A 14,343-nucleotide genomic window follows, 5' to 3' on the forward strand; every position below is an offset into this window, starting at 1 on the left:
GGAAGTGATCTATTCTAAATTAGTGGCTAAGCCACCATATGAATAACTCCGATCCTGGCGTTTCGTCGCATTACGATTTAGTAGTTAAGCTACGTTTCTGTAAACGTGTTAGACAGACACTCTGTGGTGTGTAGGGTTGGTTGGGCATTGAACGCCCTTAACGGTGTGTTGGGATTGCCGAAGATGGTGTGTAGCGGATAGGGGTTAGGAATATCTGCATCTGACTCTGATCTGTTCTGTATATGAAACTGAAATTATTTCTGCATCTGAAATTAATCTGTTTTGGATCTGAACTAGAAATGTTTCTATTATCAGATCGAATCCTTGAGTACGAACACTGTTTGGTAAATGTGTTTATGTGAACAAACTTCTGTATGCACTGGGTTCACCACTCACTTTATTGTTGGTTGGATTTCAGGTGGTTCTCAATCTTGAACGAGTCGGCACCGCGGAAGCTCGGTCAAGCTTTTATCTTTCATGTAAATACTATTTTAGGAATTTCGATAAACTATAGTAATACGACTTTTGGAAGATTATATACTTAACTAATCTTTGTGATGAATATTATGCGACGTATGATTTAGTATTATTGTGTTATATGTGTGGTATTTAAGTATCGGTGATGTAAATCTCTAAACTTGGACTGGATGTCTAGGCCGGATTTAGGGTGTTACACATGACATATCACTTGAAATTTAAAATATATGTTTTTTATAAAGAAATTAACTTTCAGGTTAATATATAATTTTTAGGTAATCTCGTGTTTTATAGAATTGAAATTTAGGTACAAAAGTAGGCATGTAAAATACATAAAAAGGAAATTCAAGCTCCAAGATAGATTAATTATCAAGTTTAAGAGTTATTGCATTACTTTAGATTTATTTAAAAAGGAAAATATTTTTGTGGATGTCAAACAAAATTAAAAAGAAAAGTGAACAATGAAAGTGAAGAGGCCAAGAAGAACAGAAGGGTTTTCTCAGTATGCTAAACACTGAATTGATGAGTAGTATTTGGATTTGGTACGGTGCCATGAAAATTTTTGAACTATATATTCCTAAATTATATCTAAAACTATCAAACTTTTTTTTATTACTACCTTCCAAGCTCAACAAAGTAAATCCATTCCATATATATACACGCCATGATTATATATTTAAACATTAAATCATAAATGTTAATATACTTACAGTATGGATTATAACGTATGTATTATCGCTCTGGCGTACCTCAACTCAAAGTGCGGTACAGCACAAGCAATTGTACCCAAAAGCAGCCAAACCTAAGCCCAATCTTCAAAGTCCAGACCAGAGCTTGGGTTGACTCCAGAAACTACCTCCACTCTCTTCTTTACTCAACCGCCAATCCCCTCCTACTCCTTCCTCCTCCTACCTTGTTTTAAGAAGGGAGCAACTTCTAGTTGAGAACTAAAACCGACGGGGAAATGATGGATGCAGATAAGGCATTGGAGTTAGTAAAGAGCGGAGCTACGCTTCTCCTCCTTGACGTCCCTCAATACACTCTTATCGGCATCGACACTCAGGTACTCCTCCGCCCCCTTCCCTATCTCTCTTTTGTTTCTCAAATTATATTTTATTCCACCTTTTTCTTTTCTTTTCTTGTTATTTGCAGGTCTTTTCTGTGGGGCCTGCTTTTAAAGGCATTAAAATGATTCCGCCGGGTGTTCATTTCGTCTTTTACAGCTCTTCCACCAGGTTAGTTTCAAAATTATCAGCCAAAAGCTTAGCACTGTGTCAACTGAATTTAGTCATTTATGTGGGTGTTGGATCTTGTGTGCTTAATGAATGGAGCAAGTTACTTTATGATGGTTTTGATATGTAAAGAGGAAGCCTATCATACTGCCTTTGAAAATATGAGGCAGTGGAGAATGCTCCTGGCAAGAGGAGGATGAGTAGAGATACAACTCTAAAATCACATTTTTACTTTATTTTAAAAGTAAAATTAGCAATGGTGTAAAATTATCCTTATAGCCAATCACATGTAACTGAAAAGAAGAGAATTTATTGTTATCGTGCTTGGTAATTACTTGATGGGATCGTAGGCCATCATCACCTAACAGAAGATGCAGTTCAGATTAGCATAACATGTTATCTCTGAAAAAAATCCCATTTTTCATTATTTCCTTATATATTTTCATTTGGAGATCTATATCATTGGCTTTTATTGGTTAACATGCAGGGATGGCAAAGAGTTTTCACCAATTACTGGCTTCTTTATCGATGCTGGATACTCTCAGGTGTGAAGGTCTTCAAACATGTTTGTAGAAAATTTTGGTAGTAGAAAAGGGAAATACAGTTTTCTTGTTGCTATTAAATAAAGTTGAGGAAGGAAAACAGACTTTTATGTATATATATACAATATACATGTAATGCTATTCTGTCAATTGATTCTCATATTTATTGTATGCTGCTGTATTTGTTTTTCTAATGATGGTGTTTTTGAGCACTTATATTATCTAAACTAGATTAGTTGATGTATAGCCATTGTTATGCATCTTCTTTGCTGAGTAAAAATATGGACTGGCTAGAGTTCTAATTTAGCCATTTGCTTGTTCCTCAGTGATAAGTTAGAATCTTTCAAGATCATTAACTCAAGTGAACACAAAGTTCCTTGTTAATTTATCTCAGATTGGGAGCTTGACATAACTTGTAAGAATATATCCTACCATTGGCAGGTGGTTGTTCGTATGTGGGATCAACAAGAGGAACGCTTAATTAAAGTACCAGAAGAAGAGGTCTGTATTCATGTTAATTGTGCTTCTTATATTCTTTTCGATGATTCATTTAGATATCGATTCGTACTAGATTGGTAATGGAAGTATTCTGTAATATGGGATTCAAGCCCCAAAAGTGGGGTTGTTATCTTGTCCATTAGTTTTTTGTCCATTACTTTCCAATACATTAATCATCATTATTTTTGTGTAGACCCACTTATGAAGTGTGCAGGTCATACTTATAAATGGCAGGTAAACTTGTATTGGATGGTAATGGATAGGAAAATAATGGAGTGGAGCTTGACCCCTAAAAGTGAAAGGCAATGCTTATTATTTTGGAAGATTTGAATTGAGCTATTTTTTTGCTAATGTTATGAGCAACACTTTTTTTAAATAATGCGTTTAATTAGTTCGTACTTCATTTCTGTTTCTAGGAAGAGAGATACAGGCAAGCAGTTAGAAGTTTTGAATTTGACAAGCATCTGGGCCCCTATGATCTAAGCCTTTATGCAGATTGGAAGAGATTGTCTAATTACATTACAAAAAGCACTATTGAACGATTAGGTTTGCTCTTTTTTTAGATACAGCATTTTGATCTCCATGTGTATGGCACTGTTTTTATGATGTGTGTACTTTTGCTTATGTATGGATGCTCATGCTTTTAATTCCTCACCTGGGCTTTCTTACATTTCTGTTTTATCATTTTTCTTGGTTTTAACAAGGGAATGCAGGGCGTATAGTGAGCTTAAATTGGAAAGTGTGGACTAGGTAGACAGCTCATTTACAACACAATTTTGAATGTCAATTTGTACTTCATTCATTTTTTAGCAATGTAAAAAAAACTTCTTAGAGTTCCATTAACAGTTTTTAATAGAATAACATTCTTATGGCTCCTTAAGCAATGGCTCCTTAAAGGACATTCTTATGGTTAATGAAATTTTTTGACTAGGTTTCATTGAAATGGATTCTTGTGGCTACCTAAGATTCCAGTGTTCTGGGGTATCTCATGTGTTCCATGTTGCATTGTTGATGTTTAGTAATATGACAACTTTGGTGGGCTTAGATATGTAATATTCTCTCCAATTAGAGTCTGCTTAGCATGATCTAACATGATACATCCAATGTGCAGAACCCATTGGAGGAGAAATTACGGTTACATATGAACATGGGATGCTGAAGAATACTTGTAAGAGTGCTATGGAGAGAGTTTTAGATGAGCAGTTGAGGAATAGTAAATTCTCTTCACCTGCTGAGAAACATCCTAAAAGAGGATGCTATTATACACCAATACCCCGTATCATAAAGCGCAAAGGAATTGAAAGTGAACAACTTACTTCTTTGAATCTTGACAAGGCAAGTGTTGCTAAGTCATGGTGTTGAGTGTAATTAAATTTGAATAGTTTCTAAATGGCATTTTCTCGTTTCACTGTAATTTTTTTGCTTCCCTATGCAGACCGAACTATTAGAGACCTTACTGGTGAAGGATTATGGTGGCTCTGAAGAGTCGCTTCTTGGGGAGCTACAATTTGCATTTATAGCTTTTTTGGTATGAACAGAATAACATACATTTTCCCCTAAAGTTGGATTCTGTTTGAATTTCACAACATGCGATTATCCTGCAGATGGGCCAATCACTTGAAGCATTCATGCAATGGAAATCTTTGGTTAGCCTTCTGTTAGGCTGTACTGAGGCTGTAAGTATTTATTTTCCAATTTTATATTCACATCATATTGGGCCCTTGATGAATGGTTGACATGTATTTGTTGGTCTGTCATATCACCTAAAAGGGGTAGGGCAAATAGTGTGGATGTTGTTAATTGCTTCTTTGAGTTTCATTTTTCTTGTCTATATTATATGACATCTCCATCCATCAGACTCTATTATCATTATTGATTTCTGGTGATGGTTTTCTTGTCTCTTTATTAGGCAGAAGTATTTTGATGCTTTTTTGATGTGCTAGAATCACTCTTCTTGTCAAAGCACTGTTTGCAAACTTGAAGAGTTGAATGCTTGATAGTGACAAAGAGACTTAAAGCATGTTTGGATAATATTAAGGCTATTATCCTTACTCTGGTGTCGTCCAATGCTTATAATTTCTTCAATTTACCCTCTGCAAATGACCTGGCTTAAAATGGATGCCACTATACCTTCCACTGTTGCATTGGGATCAGTAAAATATGAGATATTGTGGAATATGAAGAAGAAGCCACTTGTTCTCTATTACAATGTATTGGTTCTTTAATATTTAAGGATAAGTTAATTGATCCTCCATCAGCAATAGTGAGCGAAGATATACCAAATAAGAAGGAAACTCACTACTGGTTCTTCTTAGTTAGTCATCCTAATTGATTGAACTTTTAGCATCCTGAATAGACCGCCAATGCATGATGAGGATTGGAGTTAAACCACACTCTTGAACGATCAACACCTTCATCTGGAGCTGCAACAACTTGAACATTAATTTATATGAATATGGATGCTTGATTTTGGAAAATTTTATTGGTAAGAGATCCTAGGTCTGACCTTGGATGCACAAAAACCATGCTACGCACCGAACATTCTGTCTGCTGCATAAATGTTTTATTAGTTCCATTTTTCAAAAGGCTTACATTTCCTCCCTTCATGTATATTCAACTGTTTGGCTTGTTTTCATTGTTAAATTACTTAATGCTAGTATATAGCAAATGGATTTGTTATTTTTATCTGGCCTTGACTTTTCCGTTGTATATATTTTGCAGCCTTTTCAAACAAGGAGTCAGTTGTTCACAAAGGTAATTTTCTGAATTTATCGTTTCTTTGTCTGGGATCCTTTTTTGGGTAAATTTGCCGTAACTATATAATTCTGCACATTATGGTAAGAGCTGTATGCCTAGATCAAAAAATATTTGCTATTCCATTCAAGTTTATGCATACTGAATTGGAGCTATCTTTTTTCTCTCTTAGTTTCAGCATATGCTGTCTGTCAACAACACATGATGCCTTTTTTCCTGTCTTGATGTTTATAGTTTAGTGTTAATATCTAACATATGGCAGGATTGTGACAGTTCATTAAGGTCATCTACTATCAACTAAAATATGGACTTCAGAAAGATCGTAGTGTTGGAGAGGCAGGGACATCAGCATTATTGGATGATTCATGGTTTTCTTCTGATAGCTTTCTGCACTGCTTTTGCAAGGTAGTTTCATGATTTTTAGATGTGTGGTTGTGCTGACTGATTGTTAGCATGATTATTTTGCCTTGAAATAGTTGAAACCTGCATCTTTTTGTCAAGTTCTGGCATTTAGTTAGAAATAGGAGCACCTGACTTATTGTTTCATTTGTACCTAACTTTAAAGTAACCATTTTTCAGTGACATTAGCCTACACCAAAATTGATAAGTAGTTTGATGGTGGAATCACAGGATTTCTTTTCGTTAGTGCAAGATGCTTCAGTTGTTGATGGAGATCTTCTCTCATGGGTATGTGTTCTAAGCCTGGCTTTTCTACGTTTCAATTCTTACCAATTTTATACTTGCCAAAACATGTTACGAACTAGGAAGGTTTTTACACTTCACCTATTTCTTCCGTATAGTTATCCCTTTCCTTTTTTTTTTTCTCCTCTTAAAAGGAGTCAATGGTGACAAATGGAGACTAGGCTTATTATTCATACACTACTTTTTATCTTCAATCTTTAACTAATTAAACCTGATTGTTAGATATAAAGACTGCCTGGACTGTGTGTATATGAAAACCCTTAAAATCCTTGGGTGATTTGGCTAGTATCTGATGGGAGAATGTGGATACTTTTAGTCCCCTGCAATTATTTATTTGCAAGCGGCAGGTATAAGTAAATTATGTGAAGTGAAAATCCTGAGTTGCAATATATGTGAATTTTGCAGACAAGGAAATTAAAAGAGCTGCTTGAAAATAGTTTAGGATGGGAGTTCCAGCAGAAAAGTGCAGTTGATGGAATCTACTTTGAAGAGAATGATGAGGTCTCTCTCTGATTTTTTCATCTCCATGAACTTCAATCTCTCTCTCTCTCTCTATATGTATATAAACAATATCATCCCTCACCATTCCTGCTTTTAACTTGTGCAGTATGCTCCTGTGGTTGAGATGTTGGATGAGCCGAGCGGTAGCGAACCCACAACATCTTAGATAGTTACATCATGTCTTATTATTCTTTGTTAATACATTAACGGCTGTGAGGGTAGTTTTCAACTTTGGTAATAGCAAGTCTGGTATTTCAGTTTACGTATAGCCTATAGGATCAGAGGTAAACAACACTTGAAATTAATTACATGTATAAATCAATTATCTAAACTACAATGAACTTCCAATCTTGTCTCAAAATTGTGTGATCATGGACTGGGACATATGCTTAATTTAAGCCCTGAAATGCAGTGTTGGATAGATACAGCTATTTTTTACTTGCTGTTCTTTTCTTTCATTCTGTTTATCCTGCTTTGGTTAGAGAACTAGCAAGACAAGGGGTGATGCATTTATGATGAACTCCTTTCCCAAAATAGAAAACTGTCTAAAAATTCAGTACAATATTCAGAAGATAATAGTAATGGTTATTGAATTTATGTTTATTAAAAATTAATCAATAATTGAGTTGAAGTAAATCGGTGAGATGCTTACAAATAAATTTTCTTTTAAGTTTGGATTCAATCTTTAAAATTGCATATAAAAATATCAAAAGATGAGAACACCATTATATAAATATTTAATTATTTATTAAAATAATTAACTTTAGAAACAAATATTATATTTTTGCTCATGTAAATAATTCTTAAATTTGAATCTAGATAATTTTTTTTTCTTTTAATTTCATACTCGGTATTTAGATAATAACCAACAACAAACAAACAGCTAGGCATCCGAAAAAGTTGTTCATGCGCAATTGAAGTTTAATTTTGGAATCATCTGAAGTTAAAATTAAGAAGATAATGAAACATTAGTATACACGATATGCCAGTCGTGACCACGACTGCATCTATCCAGCATTGTCCAGACAGGGAGAATGAAAATGTTGACAAAGTTTGTCTTGTTTTTGGGTCTGATTTGATTTGGTGCTCTGCAATGCACCCACCCACCCTATTATTTCCAAGAAGAACCACCTAGTCTAATCACCTCTTCACCACTGTTGTCCCTCTTTGCTATCCTTTCGAACCCAGCATCATCTCCCTTTGTATCACTTACATCACCGTACAGATCTTTCAGCTTCGCCAAATTACTGGATGCCTTGCTTCCCTCTTTTGCTGGACTTGGAAGTCGATCATAATGACTATTCCCACCTTGCTCACTCTGACTTCTGCTCCTCCTGTTTCCGCTCACACTCGGACTTCGGCTTCTGCTCCTGTATCGCCTACTTTCATCAGCGTACCTTGACCTTCTATCATAATCATGTCTTCGCTCCCTCTCCCTCTCCCTGTTTCTTTCTCTATTACGATCCCAATCACGATCCCGATCCCGATCCCTGCTTCTATCTCGTTCCCTATCACGGTCCCGACCCCAACCCCGGTCTTGGTCCCTGCTCCTCTCCCTTTCCCTATCCCTATCACGATTCCGATCCCTATCCTTGTCAGAATACTCTCTATCACGGCTCTGGCTGCGACGGTGGCTGGGAGACCTCCTTGCATCATCACCACTGGATCTGTCATAAGGTGATGGGGGTAGAGTGCGACGCACAGGGGAAGAGTCCCTGGTCGATGCCCGATGGGGGGCACGCTGACCAAAGGAGACAGAAAGTGCTGCTTTTACAGAAGGTGGGCGGCGAGCAGTGTCATCAGATCCATGACGGTTATTATCCCCAGTTGAACCTGAAGGTTTAGTAGGCAGCTTCATCTTCTCAAGATTGGATGTCACCTGCCGCAACACAGGAACAGGGATTCGGGGGAAAAGAGTATCAAAGTAGTACTGCAGCAAGAAAGTCAAGAGTGTCAATTTTTTTCCCTCTATGAAAAACAAAACCAACAACAAACCTAAATGAAAGACATGACAAAGTCCAAATGAATTCGAAGAACAGTCAACAAATATTGTCCATCTTGGACATAAAAATCAACACAAAAGACCAATAAAGAATTCAGACAAATAACCTAGCATTCAACTCAACCAAGGGAAACAAACTCTAAGAATACTGGGAGCTTACAATAGTACACTTAAACAATAACAATCTAAATGATGACATTCTGTTAAGTATCGGACCCTATACAGAAGGAAGTTCTAGGCTGTGCTTCAAGTTCCAATCCAGGAAGAGTCAAAGAAGCATGCATTCGGCCCGCATTGCTGCTGCAAACCAATGAAATGCTTTGAAAATAAAAGGAAACAAAGGAAAAAAAAAAACTCAGATTAAAGGATACATTGAAGGGCAGACTGAGAAATAGTACCTTCTTCGAACATACAATAGCAGCAAGAGCAAAAATCTGGTTGTCCAGAAATTCTTTGCCAATCCAGAATGCAAATAGCATAAACGTTATATTGCATTTAAGTTCATTACAGGATCAAGCGGGGAATACTAATTAGATTAATTATGTTCCGCACTACTGCTTTCAGAAGAATTTCTTCAAATTTCAGCCCAAATTTCTTCTACAACCATTAAATAGACCTCCAATGGCTTTTGCATAAATTTTAGAATATTTAGCACGGAATGCTACTTTGTACTATGTTTGCAATTGACTCCTCGCTTTAGTAATAAGTTGACCAACTCTTTCAAATAAAATTCCATTTGGGCCACTGGCAAGCTGTTCAAACAAATTTTGATGTACTTGTCCACAAAAGATAAGGATTTCCTCAGACATGCATCATCTTAAGTAGGTATATTTAAAAAATCTAGAATCATGAAAGAAGAGAAAAACATTTTTATTATTTTTTATACCTGGAGATATAAATGCAATATCTGGTTGATTTATTATGGTTCATCAGAATGGTGTAGCACGTCCTTACTAGCAGGTAGGTTATCATAAACTAAATGCAAACTTCAATGAGAAAACCAGAACAATTCCTTTTTGCACGATAAGCTTACAAAATTCAAATTGATCAAAATATCATTAAAAGGCTGACAATTTCTCACTAGAAAGGAGGTTCAGGTCAACATGTGAATGGCAGGGAAAACATTTTTTGTATCATAAAGCATGTTGAATGTTCAGTCTAACCTGTCCAAGAAGTAAATCACGCACGTACACGCCCATTGTGGTCATTCGTCCACTAGATCCAGGGGAGAATTCCTGAAAAAGCAATGATTTCAACTTGTGCTCAAAACATAAACAAAGCTCCATATTTTAAAGTCGAAGAAAAGGGGAATAAAAATGAATAATCATTTGCAAATAAATTTGTACATGTTTTATTGTTAATCTTCTATTAATTGTTATTAGAAAAAAGCCCAAAACAGAAACAAAGTTTTACATGCTAAAATAAGGGGGGTGGGGTGAAGGAATATAAATGAACAACCATTCCTAATATTTTTTATATACCTTTTAAATTATTATTAAAAAAACCAGTCAACAAGAAAGAAAGATATCAAGTGCTTGCAAAATAAAAACTATTGAAGTTATGAGTTACACCGGAAATAATGACAAAGTAGAGAATGCTAGGCTTGATATCCATAACTGGATTAACTAGTCAACCTATTCTTAGTTACTGCAGGAAAAGAATGTTGAGGAAATAGTTATCCATTAGAATATTTACTTATCTTTAGACACAAACCAGCTCATTAAACAAATTACAAAGCATGATGGCACCCAAACTAATGAATAAAGGAAAATAATTCAGCCTTACTACAATCTGCAATTGTAGAGCAAAAATTGACCTTAAGCAATTTATAGAGTAACTTAACATCAAATATCAAACATTACCAATAGAAAACTATAATGCTTGGTAAACAAAAAAATAATGCTGTATTTGGGAACAAAAAATTGTGGAAAAAAGAGATTTCCTGACCTGTACAAAAATAAAAACATCAATGTAAATGATAAAGTATTTAGGCAAATTTTACGACAACAAATTCAAGATACCACAAATCAGCAGTCAAAGCATCTATTACCTCTTCATCTTTGATGTATGGTTCAAACCAACTCCATAAAGTCTTCGGATCGGCAGCATATCTCAAGTAGAGGAATCCAATCTGCAACCATAAGTTTAAGTCATCAACTATACGGTTAATGGCTAAATGAAAAAAACAACCATAGGCAGCCATATATACATTCACATTGTAAAAGAACCAGAGAATGGGAATAATGAATCTGTAACAAGATGCAAAACATTGCAGGTATTTTCATGCATAATTTCAAGGAACCAGATAGCAATGATCTAAATTAGTGTAGTTAGGCAACTTTCAAACTGTAGGAATAGTCTGTGCAATATGAGTAATTATTTTGGTACGACTAGCATATGAGACACTGCATGAACAAAAACAATGAGCAACTGGTGCATTATTTCAGAAAGCCTTGACTGAGAAAATCTAATAAACCAAAAATATAGAGTGAAAGGTGAAAAGTACAACAACAAAGGCAAATAATAAATGAAAAATCAGCCTTAGTTAGAGAGCATATGAGAGAATTTGCAAACCTACATAATGCCCAATCTTCAGTGTAGCGATAAGGAAATAGGATCTGATTCCTATTCATATAACTACAAGTCCATAGATATGGTAGATAAAAAATACTTAAACTGGATGAATAACGATAAGTGATTCAACAGACAATGTTGATCAATCATTCCGAAAATGCAGGACCGAACAAATCTAAGTAACCCAAGAAAAAAAAAGGAGACTCATCAAACCTTGGATATTGCAGGCATCTCATAAGCATAGCAAGTTACTATTATATGGGGGTTGGCAAACTCTCAGCAACTCAAAGAAAAAATCACATGTCAACCTTTGTTTGTAGCAATCTGCTATGTAAAACAATAATATTATAATGCTTACATATTTATTTTTACAAATAAAAGAAAATAAGGCAAGCTTGGTCAGGCAGTCCACTCGACTAAGCAAGCACTTACAACTTTTAAAATGTCCAAAAATACAAACAACAATGATAGAGTAACGAAGTCATGTTTAAACCACAATCAGGTTGTAATGACAACTTCAGGTTCACAACAATACTAATGAACTATAAGTTGATAAAAATGTACAAAAGTGGGAAAGCTCAGCCGCATTACACATCAAAGATCAATAGACATGAATAAATGCAAAAACAATGGTGAAACGACTATCCATCCTCTCTTCCAACAAACAATTTCTACATGGTTGGGAAAACAAATAAGAGAAGATAAACGGGAAAATTTCCACTTACTGCTCTAATGTAAGGAGAATCAGGGTGCTTCAGTAGCCCATGCATTTGCTTGACAGTAAGTTTCATGGTAAAAAACTTGTAAAGAAGGCAGAATGCAGTAGAAGGACCACGACAATTCCCAGTCATCCACGGTTCGACATGATCAACTTGATTGTAAATTTCATCAATGACTTCATGGTAAGTCTTTAATCGGTAAAGCTCTTTGAAATAATCAGAGGATAATATATTCATACAAAGCACCTTCTCTAACAGCGAATCAATCGGTTTACCACATGTCTGTATCTCCATGACAATACCCCGCACTGTCAACACAAGAATACACCACACAAAGTGTCATAAATCATAACCTTACTCCGCTCAAAATAACATAATCTGATTTTCGAGAGAAAAGAAACAGACTCAGAAGAACCAGAAAACCCATCCTGATTTCTAATATCTAAAAACAAAAACCTTGAAACTATTCGAGATACGAAAACCAACCCTAATCAAATTAATTGGAAATAAGGTATTTTCTTTAAAACATCGTACGTAGAAGCATATTAATCGTCAATCAAATATCAAAACCCTAATAAGTACAAACGACAAAGCGAATCCCTTCAAAAATTCTCATTTAACAAAATATCCTCGGCCAGAATCGAAATAAACGAATAAAGAGAAGAAGTAGATAGATTCAACATAAGATAAGGGGGAAAACCGAGAAATCATAAGGGAAGGATGAGGAATTGAGAAACGCACCACTAAAAAGCGTGAGAGTAATGAAATTTTGGGAAGGAATCAAAGCAATTGACAGGAGGATGATAAACAATAAACCCTAAGTCGAAGAGGTGAGAGCTTAGGCTTTCCTCTTTAGTACCAACCTTTTTCCTATGGCGACCGAACCATGACCCACGGGTATATCAAGTATAGACCCGAGGCCATGTGATGCATTCAATATTAAAACATTAAAAAATAAAAACATATAGCTTGAAATTAATTATATATATGTTATATATGTTATGGGCATATTAAAAATATGTATAAAATATATTAAAATGTAAATTTAATTTGTGTATTTAAATTTTATTATATGCATATTTTGTTTAAATAAAATATTAAAATACATTTAAATAATATATTTTAATTACGAAAAGATATTTTTGTAATTTCTTGATTAATTTAGTAACCCAATTTAAGGTGACATAAACTCAATCAAAGACTTAATAAATAATATTGATATTTAAATTTAAATTTAAAATTATTTTATTAATAAATAATATTGAACCCATACGTGAAAAATTCTATGTAATAAATTTATCAAATAATTATATGAAAAACAAATGTAGCTTTTATTAAAATAGTAAAATTGAAAAGATTGAAAATTATGGTTAAAAGTATTATGAAAGTTCTTGTACTAAAAGTTAATATGCATTTACTCTTTTTACTCAAAAATGAGTAAATTAGTCAATATATACATTATATTAAAGAGCAAACTGGTCATTTCTATAAAAAAAATTATCCATTTCTATTGTTAAAAATTGGTGTGGCTAATAGAATAACTAAACAATTAAACATGGCATGTCATATTACCTCATTCTGACATACATGGATCAGTTTTTAATAGTAGAAATGGATGAATTTTTTAATAGAATGACCAGTTGGCTTTTTTATTTAATGTACAATGACTAATTTGCTAATTTTTTTAGTAGAGAGAGCAAAATGCAATCCGATTTCTAGTACAAAGGCTTTCATGATGCTTTTACCAAAATTTTGAGGTCTATATATATTTCTAAGCTATATGTAAAAACAAAAATACCCTTAAAATTATATATATTGGTTTATAAAAAATATTGGATTTTATTCAAAAAAAAATATTGGACTTTGGGCGATTCAAAAAGACCCTGCTTAAGTGAGATAGCCTAAATATGGTACTCGTGCTGCTCCAACAAGCAAACCTTTTGCTGGAACGGAAGGTTGATTGTCTGCGCTTATTGGAGCGAAATAAACTTTCCACTAAAGTGAAAGGTTGTTTATTTGTGCATTTTGGAGCGAAGAAATCTTCCACTGAAGCGGAATTGCCTTAATTACATATGTCAAGCTATCCTTTCTTCTTGCTATTTCAGAATTACATTGGGTAAGAAACACTAAAAATTAAGTCCAATTTAACACTAAAAATATATAAAATTAGTTAGAAAAATAAAATAAAATCCTAAAATCATACTAGAATAAAAGACACATAACTTTTAGATATTAGGTTTAGCAATGTCTTATTCATGCTTATAATGTATCATTTGTTCAATATTCATATGTCACACTTGTTTATCTTAACTTCGATGTTATGCTTTTATTCTATTTGAGTT

General features: G+C 34.3%; 2 protein-coding genes across 11 annotated transcripts; one reads left to right on the top strand and one right to left on the bottom strand.

Moving 5' to 3' along the window:
• Positions 1-1,213: 1,213 nt before the first annotated feature.
• On the top strand, positions 1,214-7,144 carry LOC105790556 (uncharacterized). Of its 2 annotated transcripts, XM_012618215.2 has the most exons (13): positions 1,218-1,540; positions 1,630-1,712; positions 2,197-2,254; positions 2,693-2,752; positions 3,166-3,295; positions 3,861-4,084; positions 4,185-4,277; positions 4,354-4,425; positions 5,471-5,503; positions 5,777-5,908; positions 6,134-6,190; positions 6,611-6,706; positions 6,813-7,144. In XM_012618215.2, the coding sequence occupies exons 1-13, from the start codon at positions 1,442-1,444 to the stop codon at positions 6,870-6,872; spliced, it is 1,197 nt and encodes a 398-aa protein (XP_012473669.1). In that variant the 5' UTR covers positions 1,218-1,441; the 3' UTR covers positions 6,873-7,144. The 2 variants fall into 2 exon arrangements, 1 of the variants encoding a protein (XP_012473669.1); XR_008198845.1 differs by lacking the exon at positions 6,813-7,144 and having other exon boundaries at positions 1,214-1,540; positions 6,083-6,190; positions 6,611-6,703.
• A 452-nt stretch (positions 7,145-7,596) lies between these two features.
• LOC105790557 (pre-mRNA splicing factor SR-like 1) lies at positions 7,597-12,908 on the bottom strand. 9 transcript variants are annotated; one of them, XM_052634408.1, is made up of 7 exons: positions 12,743-12,908; positions 12,008-12,309; positions 10,759-10,839; positions 9,872-9,943; positions 9,107-9,159; positions 8,925-9,005; positions 7,944-8,636 (listed from the first exon to the last, which is right to left on the bottom strand). In XM_052634408.1, the coding sequence occupies exons 2-7, from the start codon at positions 12,293-12,295 to the stop codon at positions 8,582-8,584; spliced, it is 630 nt and encodes a 209-aa protein (XP_052490368.1). In that variant the 5' UTR covers positions 12,296-12,309; positions 12,743-12,908; the 3' UTR covers positions 7,944-8,581. The 9 variants fall into 9 exon arrangements, 8 of the variants coding, with proteins under 8 accessions (XP_012473672.1, XP_012473671.1, XP_052490368.1 ...); XM_052634407.1 differs by having other exon boundaries at positions 8,925-9,008; XM_052634409.1 differs by having other exon boundaries at positions 8,488-8,636; positions 8,869-9,008.
• Positions 12,909-14,343: the final 1,435 nt, after the last annotated feature.

This window comes from Gossypium raimondii, chromosome 8 (genome assembly GCF_025698545.1).
Source record: "Gossypium raimondii isolate GPD5lz chromosome 8, ASM2569854v1, whole genome shotgun sequence".
Taxonomy (NCBI): Eukaryota; Viridiplantae; Streptophyta; class Magnoliopsida; order Malvales; family Malvaceae; genus Gossypium; species Gossypium raimondii.

Bases quoted from the DNA above. Each gene is read 5' to 3' on its own strand.
- LOC105790557 (XM_012618217.2), bottom strand. From the start codon at position 12,295: ATGGAGATACAGACATGTGGTAAACCGATTGATTCGCTGTTAGAGAAG. The intron at 10,840-12,007 runs GTAAGTGGAAAT...TTATGGTTGCAG, and splicing joins ATTCTCCTTACATTAGAGCA to ATTGGATTCCTCTACTTGAG. The intron at 8,637-9,871 runs GTTAGACTGAAC...TTCTTGCTGCAG, and splicing joins GTGATTTACTTCTTGGACAG to TACTACTTTGATACTCTTTT.
- LOC105790556 (XM_012618215.2), top strand. From the start codon at position 1,442: ATGATGGATGCAGATAAGGCATTGGAGTTAGTAAAGAGCGGAGCTACG. The intron at 3,296-3,860 runs GTTTGCTCTTTT...TCCAATGTGCAG, and splicing joins AAGCACTATTGAACGATTAG to AACCCATTGGAGGAGAAATT. The intron at 6,707-6,812 runs GTCTCTCTCTGA...TAACTTGTGCAG, and splicing joins ACTTTGAAGAGAATGATGAG to TATGCTCCTGTGGTTGAGAT.